Genomic DNA, 12,624 nt, shown 5'->3' on the forward strand with positions numbered 1-12,624 from the left:
CGCGAGTGAACATCTACAAGCTAATGATGATATTGTTTATTCATTGTACCATACCGACGTAGCTATTGCGTCGCTTTCGAGCAAGCTGTGCGCCTCAACCGTGAACCCTTATCGCAAACACGAATTGACGATTTACTACCAAATCGTTAGAGGTTTGCGTACAAAGACAAGGGAGCTGTTCATCGCACTGGCTGAATGTGAGTACGATGTGATTGTTTTTTTCTGAAACCTGGTTGCATGCGGGCATCAATAGCACCGAGTTTTCTGCTAGTTATCAAGTTTATAGAGCTGATCGCTCAGCTCAGACTAGCAATCTAGGAAGAGGGGGAGGTGATCTCATAGCAGTAAGACCGTCTCTTTCGTGTAGCGAAGTTCCTCTTCGTCATTGCGCACACTTCGAGCAAACGTGTGTACGCATCAAACTCGGATTTTGTTCATTATTCATTTCGGATCGACTCGAGGTTTACCTCTCCTCTGCACGATTCAAGGCTCGATCTCTCCTCTAACAACTTGAAATCTGACCTCTCCTCGTAATGACTCGAGGTGACCACTTGTACCCCTCCTCTTGTTGGTAAAGGGGCCTGATCCCTCCTCTTACGACTCGGGACCCGACCTCTTATCATAAAGACTCGGGGTTGACCACACAAACCTCTCCGCCTGAAGGTTTGAGGCCTGACCTCTCCTCTAACGACTCGAAGCCCGACCTCTTATCTCCAGGGTTCGAAGTTTGCCACCTTGCCCGTCGTGTGGCAGATCGAGAGCAGCTTATCCTAGACTCGCGCCTGTCACGGCACACGCGCGGGACTTAACGCAACGACTCGGATGATTCCCGACGAAGACGTCACCCTACTCCGACTCGAATGGCTCACCCAAGCCACTCTTCCCGTGGGTATTCCCCGAACGTGGAATAACCCTTTCCCAACGATTTCCACTGCGAAGAAGGTCAAGTCTTATCCCCGCAGCTTCTGTCGTTGAGAACCGCTCTACTTGGATACTCCCCGAAAGTGGATCCTACGCACGAACGCGGCGCACCCACGGCATCCGCTACGCAGAAGGTATTGTCTTATCTTTGTAACTTCAAACCGTGGGGTCGGACGCACTCTACTCGACAGCCCCCCGTCGATGGGGTCAGTCTACTCCAACCGTTGTCCGGTCTTCTTTATTCCCCTTGGCTGGCAACCCTAGGATTTTTGGCCCGCGGATTTTTCTCCCCTTTGTGTGCCAGATCGAAAGCAGCTTATCCTAGACTCGCGCCGGTCACGGCACATATTCGGGACTTGGAACGCTACGACTCGGATGTTTCCCGACGGTGACGACATCCTACACCGACTCGAGAGGCTCGCCCGGCGTCGAGAGCCTCTCTACCCGTGGGTATCCCCCGACAGTGGTTAACCCTCTTCCCTCGAGATCCGCTACGAGGAAGGTATAGTCTTATCCCCGCAGTTTCCCTCTTAGGAAGCGGCACTACTCGGATACCTCCCGACATTGGGGTATCCTACACACGTTCGCGGCGCACCCCTGACCTCCGCTACGCAGAAGATGTTGCCTTATCTTTGTAGCTTTGATCAAGGGATCGGACGCATACTACTCAGATGCTCCCCGCCGATGGAGTCATCCTACCCATCTGTACACAGCTGGTAGCGTCTCTCTTGAAAAATTTGAGTCTATTAGGGATCTTGGTGTGATTATGGATAAATCTCTGACATTCAAGGAGCATTTAGCTGTAACCGTGGCAAAAGCATAAACTGTGCTGGGATTTCTAGTAGGGAACACCAAAGAATTCAGTGACATTACCACTCTCAAAGCATTATTCTGCTCACTCGTCCGCAGCGGTTTGGAGTACAGTATCCAAATATGGGCACCTTATTCAATTGGAGGGCTGAAACTACTTGAGTCAGTTCAGAGGCGGTTCCTGCGATACGCGCTTCCAAATTTATCATGGAATGAACCTCAGAGACTTCCTACCATGACCGATGTGGAATGTTGAATATCGAACCAATCGGCTCACGTGCTGTGCTGCTTCGTCGTTTGTTTATATTCGACGTCATATCCGGGAATATAGATAGTGCCAGTCTCATCGAAATGATACCGTATCATGTCCCATCTCGTTCCCTAAGAAATTTCGAGCCTCTAAGATTAAACAATCATGGAAGAAATGAATTTTATAACCCATTTGACATCTCTTGTAGATTGTTCTACCAAGTGTATGGGTATTTTGATTTTAATATAAGTAAGGATGGTTTTAAGCGTAGTTTAAGTAACCAGTCTGTATGATATTGAGTTATCGAAGACCGTGAACAATAAACATAAACATAAAAATAGATTTGTATTTTTCAGATATGATGATGAATATTGGTCTCTTGTCTGGTCATAATGATAGCTGGGAGTCTGGTCATAATGATAGCTAGTTGATGGTTTTGTCTGAGCAGAAGACTGTTGAAAAACAAGTCTGAACAAGTCTTTAGTCTGAATTTCAAGTTTTGGAATTGAAGTTCTAGATTTGTCTTCTAAAATAATAAGCTTTGGAGGAAGTCATAGTGAAAAATGTTCAATATTTTTTTATAAGAAACTCACCTTCCGCCACAGGATCGTCGGCTCCGGATTGCCCTTTGGGGCACCACACTCCAGCAGTGCCGTCTCACCCGCAGCCACCCTAGTATTCTTTGGTTCTAACCGGAAGTCATCCCTTAAAACCGCCACCTGTAACGTGGCATTTCGACTATGAACGGTGCCAGCCTTATTACTGGCCACACACCAATACACTCCATCGTCCTGCTCCTTCTTACTGTGGATTGTCCTCAGGAAGAACAGGGATCCGGATGGCAGGAGGACGTGGTTCGAGTCCAGCTTTATCGGATCCCCATCCTTGTACCACTGGATCACCGGTTGAGGTTTTCCCTCAGCTTTGCAATTAAGCGTTACTGGATCGTTTTTCGGAACGATGGCATCCGATGGATGTTCCGTGATTCTCGGTGATCGGTATTGACCTGTTTGAGAAGAAAGAAGAAAAAAAATTGTTAAATTTGTCTTCAACTGAGGGCTTCACGATTGAGAAATAAATTCCAACAAAATTTATCTTAGACGCGAATAGTTCGCGTACTGCCATTAGAAGACAAAAAACTTATCTTCGAACCACGACGGCAAGACCGAGCTCGATAAAACTATTCTCTAAACTAGGGAAGCTGCACAAGAAGTTTCTAAGAACACTGAAAGTCGCACTCGAGCAATAAATCTTGAGCCATTTCCTCCTGTTGGGGGAGTTCTAACAAGCGGCACCCGAAGGAATTCGCAACCACTTGTGCTTTTTCTCTGGCGAAAGCAACATTTTCGCCAGATTCGAAAACGACGCTAACCTTTGGCCTCTTCCAAAAAAAAAACCGATCCGCAGCCATGTTCCTGCCATTTAAACTTCCATTTAATTTTGATAAATCGCTTCCCTTCCGGTGTTTCCGGGAAAGTGTGTCTGTTGCCCTCAAATGATTCTTTGTTGCCACCCACTCTCAGAAGATAGAAAAATAAAACATTAGAAAAGTCTACGAACAAAGGAATTTTCCATAACAGCTCCCAATTTTAGTTTTCCCCCGAATGAGAGTAGCTCACCCAGCGATGTGTGGGTGAACTTTAATTTTAAACTTTAATCAAATCTGCCTATCCGAATCAGTTTCAAGGCTGCCTGGTTTCGGGAAACTTTTGCCAGGCGGAAAACCCAAAAACTGATAGCTGTCGGTTCGATATTTTGGGCAACTTTGGATGAATCGTTTCGTGTCAGATAAGCAACATCAGCAGCAAAATTTTAGCTGCCGGCTATCACTTCCAGCTCATCGTTTTCGCACAGACACACCCTCACAGACACGAAGAGGATTTGATATGCAAAGCAGATAGCACCAGTCGCTGGGTGCTGAAGCATTTTGACTTTCTCCCGGAAAAAAAGGATCCCCCAATAAAAGGGGGAAGCACATCCTTTCAGGATTTCGGCTGGTGAAACTGGCTAGGTGAAAATCTGTCTATCTCGCAGCGCACACGTTCAAGTGCAGAAGCAAAAAGCCTGTCAAAAAGATGATCCCTTGTGCTCTAACCATCTAGCATCGCATCTCGAACACACACCGGTTGAACTTTTGAACCGAGTCTATTTTCGAATATCTGTCAGCCAGCTTCCTCCCAATGAACCAAACGAAACAACCAACCTATCTCCTAGTGGATGGATGCTGTTTGGCACGGTCGCCATATGAACGAGAAACATGTACCGTACCTACGTTTGGAAACCTGATGGATGATCCATGTCTAGTGTGATGGAACATCTGTTATTTCGGTGAAAAGTTTAATACCCCTTCAAAACTGGGGCCAACACCAAGCGGTTGAAGAGTTTTCGTTTTTTCGGAAGCTCCATTTTGGGAAACCGGCTGTACCAACCATATTTCAGAAACAGATTAACTCGTGTTTGTGGGATGTACATGGTATTCTCAATTTTTTTTTAGGAATCTCGTTTTCAGTTAGCATGATAATCCTGTTCGTAACGCCTGTACGTAGATTATGGAATTTACAAACTTCCGAAAATTATCAGTGGCTCATTTGACGATGAAAATGGCAACGACTTCCAATGTCCTAAGCAGTGTTCAAGTTATCTATTTTTTTTTTTTTGAAATTCTTTTAACTTTCAGTACCTTTGTTTAGTGTAAAGGTTGGGTTTGAATGTCCGAAAACTCGATTATCAAAGCACCAAAAAGATTTTGTTCAGTACACTTTCCTATTAGGCGTATAGGCAAATAGGTGTTATTTCCAATCTTTGAACACCTTAAAAGTGATGTTTGGCCTTTCTCATAACTTCATGTCGTGACTATCTTTAACTTTCCTTGTTTGTCAAGATTTTTAAATTAAGGCAAATGATCTCCTAGGTTTAACATCTCGCGTGAGCTTCTATTACGTCGTTGTATGTGTAATGTAAACATACAGTTTTATAACAAAAAAACACTAACATAAACTTGTAGCAACTTCGTTTGATTTAGAATATTTGTGGTATGGTCAATACATTCTGGATGTGTTATATAAATTTTAAAGTTATTTTCCTTATTTTTTAGCCGTTTTCGCTGAATATTGATGATTTCACACGACGTAATGAAAGCTCACGCGAAACATGTTGAATTAAATATGCAAGAAAAAAATCCAATCATTATTAAGGAATATAAAATATTGCAATTGTCGGAAAAAACAAGCGTTCAACATCTTTCTTGCACCTAAAATTTAAAAATATCCTGTTCTGAAATTTTTTTTAACGAAGCGTTAACAAATAAAATCTGGAATTAATCGAAGGTATTTTGATTTTTGTGATTAACCATCATCCGCTCTTGAGTGTCGTATGACACTATTGTTTCGTCTTTTGAGAATCCTAAAATGCGATAATGTGTCAAATTACGTCAACATTCCAATTCACTTTTCAAAAATTTTCTACTTTGACTAAAACAATTTTGACGATTCACTGAAGGAAAAGTACAATTTTTAAATTACTTTTATACATGTTATGAGGTTATGATCTTAAAAATAATTTAAAAAAAATATGTGCGCAGTATATTGCTAATAACTTCAGCTTTCTAAGGCACCAAGTGAATTTTTTGTAAGCATTTGGTAGCTTGTCTATTAGACTGAGTCGACTTGGGGTCATTTTTGAATTTTTCAACCCTAGGGTCTCAAAAGCTTTGTTTTCGTTCAAAACTCATCCATGATTTTTCGGAGAATTTTTAAACACTTGGGTAAATTTGACCATTTATGTTTGTATAGGAAAATGAAATATTTTGTTCTTAAAACTCATCATCATTTTTGTTTTCTCTGTGGCACTAAGCCTAGTTATGGGTTTTGTGCCAATTCATAAATTCTTCTAAGGAAATTTTTCGCTAACCAACTTGAAAGTCGAAGACCAAAACTTCGATCTTTCAAGACAAAAAAAAGTGTTAAGTGGAAAATTTCCTTTAATAAATTTATAAATTGACACAAAATCCATTACTAAACTCGGTTCCACAGAAGAAACAAAAACGATGATGATATTTCAGTACAGAGCAATCAATTTTCCCATACAAACATAAACATATATTACTCATGTAAACGTTGCTAAAAATTTTGCATAAAATCATGGACGAGAACTAAGCTTTTGAGACCCCAGGGTTTAAGAAATTCAAAATGATTCCTAATCAACTCAGTCTATTGTCAACAGACTTGTTTAAGACTTTTTTTTAGTTTTTACTTGACCTAGAACAACTTTAAAATGTAAAGTTGCTGCTAAATATTTTCTAAGAAAAATACTTGAGTTAAATAACGGTTTCAAAAACTATAAATTTTATACAAATCTATAAAGAAACAAGAGAGGCATTGCGTTTTTGGTCATGAGTGTGAAATCAACACTCCAAGAACTCTAACGGGTAAAAGAATCTGGGACGAATAAGATTTAAAGAAAAGTTTGCGAGTAGGAGCAAATTCAGGCAAAAAAAATCCTTATATGCATTGCGACTTTTCCAGAGGTTTTGTGACAAATTTCCATTTTTCACATTTTTGAAGGATTTCACCACAGGAAAGATAACTTTGGTCGCGAACATAATCAATATTATTTAGTAAAGAATGCAGAAGAAAACACTTGATAAAGATGACTACATGGTATGCATTTTAAGGATTTAAATATGCAGTAGAAAAGTAGTTCTACGAGAGAAAGGAAAAAGCTTCAAGTTGATGTAATGCAGAATTACATATGTATGTATATGCGAAACTTAGTCAGAAAATCTTAAAAACTCTATTCATAATCAGAATGTAACTGGAGAGCCTTCATTTTCAGAAAATGTATTATATTTATCTTGCAACTTTTTTTTTTTTGGTTGGAAGCATATGATATGAATCGAGATTAAAAAAAACACTTCCTTGAAAGTTTTTCATCATATCATTCAGTATGAACTTTTTTTTTTATACAAAAGAAAGATACTGATTTTAATATTTCAAATTTATGCAATGAGACATAAAACACTATTATGTAGATGTTTTAAATATTCTTGGTAAATTTTGAAAACTTTTGTCTTTCAGTGAATAAATCAGGCGTTAACCTGATTTTTCCCGACTTTTACGCGTCTTAGTCTTTTTAATTTATTTCATGAAAAATTGAACTGAAAATCTAAAATTCCTTAATTTTTTAATTATTATAAAGTGAAATATTTATCTGTGAAAACGTTAAAGTAAAATACTGGCTCCATTATTTTGAAATCAAACCATAAAAAGTTCTCTGTCATTTTCACCAAAATTACATAATTATGAAGCTTGTGGATTTTGCATCATGGATCCGCCTGTAGGCTCCTAATGTACATCGAAAGAAAAAACGTTTGCAGGTTTTTCAAACCTAAATACCTCTCAATATATGCAATCATCTTTTTCCTTCAACGTATATAAAGTGATCACAGACGGATTTATGATGCAAAAATTTTCGGAAAGAAATTTTGATTCTGCTGTCCACTAGCAGAAAAAAAGGCAATTTAGGAGAAAATCTTGGCCACCCATGTTTTGAACTTTGAAAAAATGGAAGCCAATACAGATTTTGTACTATCGAGTTATGTTCGAAAATGATGTCAATGTTTTAAACATGTTTTGAGCTAAAATGAATAAGTTTAAGATACACTCTGCACCAAATAGTGAAGCAACTGCTAGATTTTTCGAACCATTCATTGATACACGAAATATTATTCAAATAAATTTTAAGTTGTACAAATACTAACCAAGATATACTAATCAGTATGATGCTGAGTCTGGACTTAATTTTGGATTTCTGAAATCATCATTTGGATTAAAGCTGTGATAAATGTTTACTAATGCTGGTAAATTTTGAATAAAAGAAAATTCCATTCATGTAAAACTGAAGGTTTATGAATGTCAGGCTGAATTTTCAATATTTTTTTCTTTATTATGTTTTCTTATCACGTATTAAGTTTGTTTAATTTGGAATTTTTAACAGAACTGTACATAAATGTTTATTTTAATTAGGCAGTTCTGTTAGGGAATAAAAATAAGAAAATTATTCCTTACGCTTAATGAAAGTTAATCCCATTGCTTAGATAATCTGTATCAAAACTTAAATATATGCATTGTATCTTTTTTTTTTCTTTTTTTTCTTTTTTTTTTTGTAGCGACCCACCACACTCCCCCACACCAAAAGGCTCGATTGAGCCCCCTGGTAATGGACGCTACTGTTCTCAGCACGTCTGGCAGCAATTGGACAAAGAAATATTAAACTAAAAACGCGAACAAAATTTTACTCATGCTGAGAACTCAAAATGTTTATAATCTAGTGCGAGGAAATGTGACGATACTAATTTAACTAACTTACAACTATGAATCTCAATGGAAAGAGATTTCCTTTTAAGAGATTCACTTTCAATTAAACAAAAAAATTTATAAAAAAATTATAAAACATTCTACATCTAAACTAAAATTTACAAAGGATTAACGCTACAAATTAAAAAATTCTTAAAACTAGCTTTGTTCGACTTGTTTTATTGACTAAGTTTTTCTTTGAATATTTGAAGCAATTTTATTTTGAAAGTTGGGCGACTATTTATTTCTTTTAATTCATTGGGTAAGTTGTTGTATTTTGTTGGTCCTATGAAGGAAATTCTTCTCTGTCCTAAAGTAGTTATCGATCGACAACGTTGCAAATAATTCAAACGGCGGGTGTTGTGTGTTCTTACTCCAGTAGTAAAGGTCAGGTTTTGGATAGTATTTGATGAGTGCAGATTATCAAAAACATACATTATGGTTTGGAAATCACAAAGATCTACTAAAGGTAAAATGTTATGGGAACTGGAAGAGTAAATAAGTTTAGTTGGGTATAGCATGGGAAGCCTGTAAATATTTTTTAAACACCTGTTTTGCAGAGATTGTAGTTTTTGTAAAAGTGATTGAGATGCTCTTCCCCAAATTGATATGAGATAGTGTAATACTGAGTGGATGAATGCATGGTAAAATTTCAACAGAACATGTTGAGGAACAAAGTGTTTTAACCTCCAGAGCACTCCACAGAGTGGTGAAATTCTTTTTTCTAAATTTTGTATATGACTTTTCCACGAGAGAGTATTGTCTAAATAAATACATAAGTATTTGAAGCTATGTACTTCTTGTATGACAAACTGGTTCATATATGGGTCCCTGTGTGGTAGTATTACTTTCCTCGACGAGCGAAACAACATATATTTAGTTTTAGCGTAATTTAGTGAGAGTAAATTGCTGTTGAAATATGTTGATAGCAGCTTTAAATCATTCTCCAAGTAATCTATAATAGAACTTGCAGATTTTCCTGAATAGAACAGAGCTGTATCATCAGCGAAAAGCCTAGATGTGCCAATTAGTGGAAGATTACTTATATCATTTATATAAAGAAGGAAGAGTAATGGCCCAATGTTACTGCCTTGAGGAACGCCTATGCCTATATTCCTTAGTTCACTATTTACTCCTTCAACTACAACAAATTGTTTTCTGTTTTCGAGATAACTTCTGATAATATCGTTAGCTATTCCACTTAGTCCATATTTGTTTAATTTGGCCAGTAAGATGTCATGGTTAAGTGTATCAAAGGCTTTTTTCAAATCTAGAAATAATGCACCAACTATGTTCTTAGAATCTATATTTTCAATTATGGAATCGACAAGTTCAGATATCGCGATGAGGGTGCTTGAACCTGCTCTAAACCCGTATTGCATTTTGTAAAGAACGTTATTATTATTAAGAAAACTTAGAATTCTATTTATGAGCAATTTCTCAAATATTTTACTAAAAACGCTGAGACTAGATATAGGTCGATAGTTATTAACATCTTCAGGATTACCCGATTTAAATATAGGAGTCACTTTTGCTGTTTTAAGACAATCCGGGAAACTTCCTGATTCTATTATTATGTTGAAGAATTTTTTGAGGATGGGCGAAAAAAGAATGTTGTTATATTTTACTACGCTGGTAGGGAAATAATCTGATCCACAGCTTTTTTTGTTTTTAAGAGAAAGTATGATCGATCTAACTTCAGTTTCATCAGTTGGTTGCAAAAAAATTGAGTTCCGCACTTCGTTAATATTTGCCAAGACATCATATTCCCTTTCAATTGGTATTTCCTTGGCAAGATCTGATCCGATCGATGAAAAGTATTTGTTGAACTTATCAGCAACACATTTTTTGTCTGTTATGAGGTTTTCACCTTGCATGGGATTGATCGATGGAGATGTTTTAGATTTTCCCAAAAGTTGGTTGATATTTTTCCATAGTTTAGAGTGGGGGGTATTGTTCAGTAGACGTTCAAAATATAAACGTTTGCAAGTTTTCTTATCATGGTGTAGTTTTTTATTAATGTGTTGAAGCATTTCTTTTAGATAACTATCATTAGGATGTTTTTTTAGCCTAACTTAACATTTGAAACGAATTTTGAAAAAAGAATCCGAAAATATACAAACAGCTATTAACTCATAACGAATATGTTGAATCAAAACTAGTTCCCATTTTTAGATATGAGTTTTGAATTTTAGCTCCAATAATGCATTCAAAAACTCCATTATCTTATAAAGTAGAAATTATTATCCATATCCATTTTGAATTACAAAATTAAAAAAAAAAATCGTGAACTTGATTGATTGACCAATATTTTTGATGTGAAATCGGGCGCTGAATCCGAAAACGAAATTAAAAAAAAACTCAGTAAAGTTGAGACAAATATTTCAGCCCAAAACTGCAACACGATTGGACTTGAAGTAAAAAAGTTATTGCAGTTCAAAGGCCGCAAATTTTGTCCAACACGCAGTGAGTACTTTTTACGCATTGCGTTTTATACGAGAATTTTCGACCAAAATACAATCTTTGAACCGCAATAACTTTTCTAATTCAAATCCAATCAAGTTACAGTCTTCGAGTGAAATATTTATCTCAACTTAGGCTTTAAGGGAATTATTCATATAAAATTTTATTCACGCTTGAGACTCAAGCAACCCCTCCCTATGGTCAGATTTTCCTGAAATTTGCATGTGACCTTCTGGTAAGCTAATAAACAATTTTGACTTGGAGCGAGTGAGATTTATCATATTTCATTCTTCCTATACTATGATAAGTGTACTGCAGTTCGTTAAATTATTAAAAACTGCAAAGATTGCTGTTATGGTAAAGTAGTCATAACTTCTTAAATTTTCAACCGATTTTGATAAACAACCACTTGAAATCTTTATTTTTAATTGACATTTGAGCGCAAAAGAAAATCATATTTTTAAATGTTACCATCGAGTCTAAAACTTTCACTGAAACAAAATTTTCTCTTAAAAATGCGTTTTTCATAATTTTTCCTATCATTAAGTCACTAATATCAACAAAACTGTTGATCATACGCAAAAATAGTGTTCAGATGATCGATAAAAAATCTATTCACCTTTAATATGCAAAAGAGGGATTTAAAATTACTGTTTTGCCGTCCGTTATATTTTAATCTAAGTACAAAAACTTTTTTTTCGAAATTTCATATTTGGAGCATAACTCTAAAACGGTTCTACTGAGATTTTTTTAAATTTCTTTTTCGGATTCAGCGCCCAATTTCACATTAAAAATGACCTTAAATTTACCAAGTTCAAAAATGCTGTAACTAGTGTTATTATCCCCAACTTGAATATTAGAAATAATCTGAATTTGTAACTGAGATCTTATTTTGAGTGAAAGTCTGATTCAGAAATGTAAACATTCTTATCTTTAGCATTTAAGTATCTAAGATATTGTTCTGATTTTTCCAGAACCACATCTTAGAGTGGAGCAGGATTCTGAACTTAGAATTTTTATTATGAAGTACCACATTTCAAACGATTTTGGAATCTAGAAAAAGAAATGTAGATTTTATTAATAAAAATTAAAATATTAATGAATTTTGAATCAAATGTAAATAACTTCAGCAAGAACGAGAATTTTAAAATCAGATCTTATCTCGAGCAGTTTTTGATGCCTGAATCGACAGCAAACAGAAACCAAAATTAGCTACCAATAACAAAATGATAGCATGATTGAGAGTTGCATTTTCTCCCGATCGCAAAATAAGCTTTCATTGAAGCGTAAGAAGATGCCCAACCAATACCTACACTTGGATGAGTTATCGGTATATCTGTGTATGGGTTTTTTTTAAAGTGAAAGTTTATTAAAACCGGAGAATATCTGTTATCGATTCAGTGAAACAATCAAAAATTCAGATAACACAACTGAACAGGTTTGAAGTCGTTATTTTTAGTGTTATAAAAGTTATGGCCTATAAAAGTTGAAAATAACTTTTGAAATTCTTGAACCATTTCAATGTGATTTTGCAAATTTCTTCAAAACCTTGTTAATTGAGTGTGGGAAGGTGTTTGTGATAGATTGAGATTAAAAAAATGGTTAGAATTTTCAAATCTGTAGAAATATCAGCGATTTTCCATAGACTACTTTTTTTCAAAAATATAAATTAATAACATTTTTGCAATTTTCCACATGCTTCGTTCAATATCTCACACGAACATTGTCGTTTAAAAATACTCAAAAATATGTACGTGTTTCCGAAATATTTGGATTTTGACTGGTGTTGTTTTAATACAACACTTTAAAACAACAGTTCACATTTTG

At 36.1% G+C, this 12,624-nt stretch overlaps 1 protein-coding gene across 1 annotated transcript in view; it reads right to left on the reverse strand.

Annotated features, from left to right (window-relative positions):
- LOC129742912 (roundabout homolog 1-like) overlaps positions 1-12,624 on the reverse strand; it is a 473,757-nt gene that overhangs the window by 152,747 nt on the left and 308,386 nt on the right. Inside the window, exon 3 of the mRNA XM_055734853.1 lies at positions 2,575-2,987. Within this exon, the coding sequence (XP_055590828.1) occupies positions 2,575-2,987 (413 nt within the window). The remainder of the gene's footprint in view (positions 1-2,574; positions 2,988-12,624) is intronic.

Source organism: Uranotaenia lowii, chromosome 2, assembly GCF_029784155.1.
Source record: "Uranotaenia lowii strain MFRU-FL chromosome 2, ASM2978415v1, whole genome shotgun sequence".
Classification (NCBI taxonomy): domain Eukaryota; kingdom Metazoa; phylum Arthropoda; class Insecta; order Diptera; family Culicidae; genus Uranotaenia; species Uranotaenia lowii.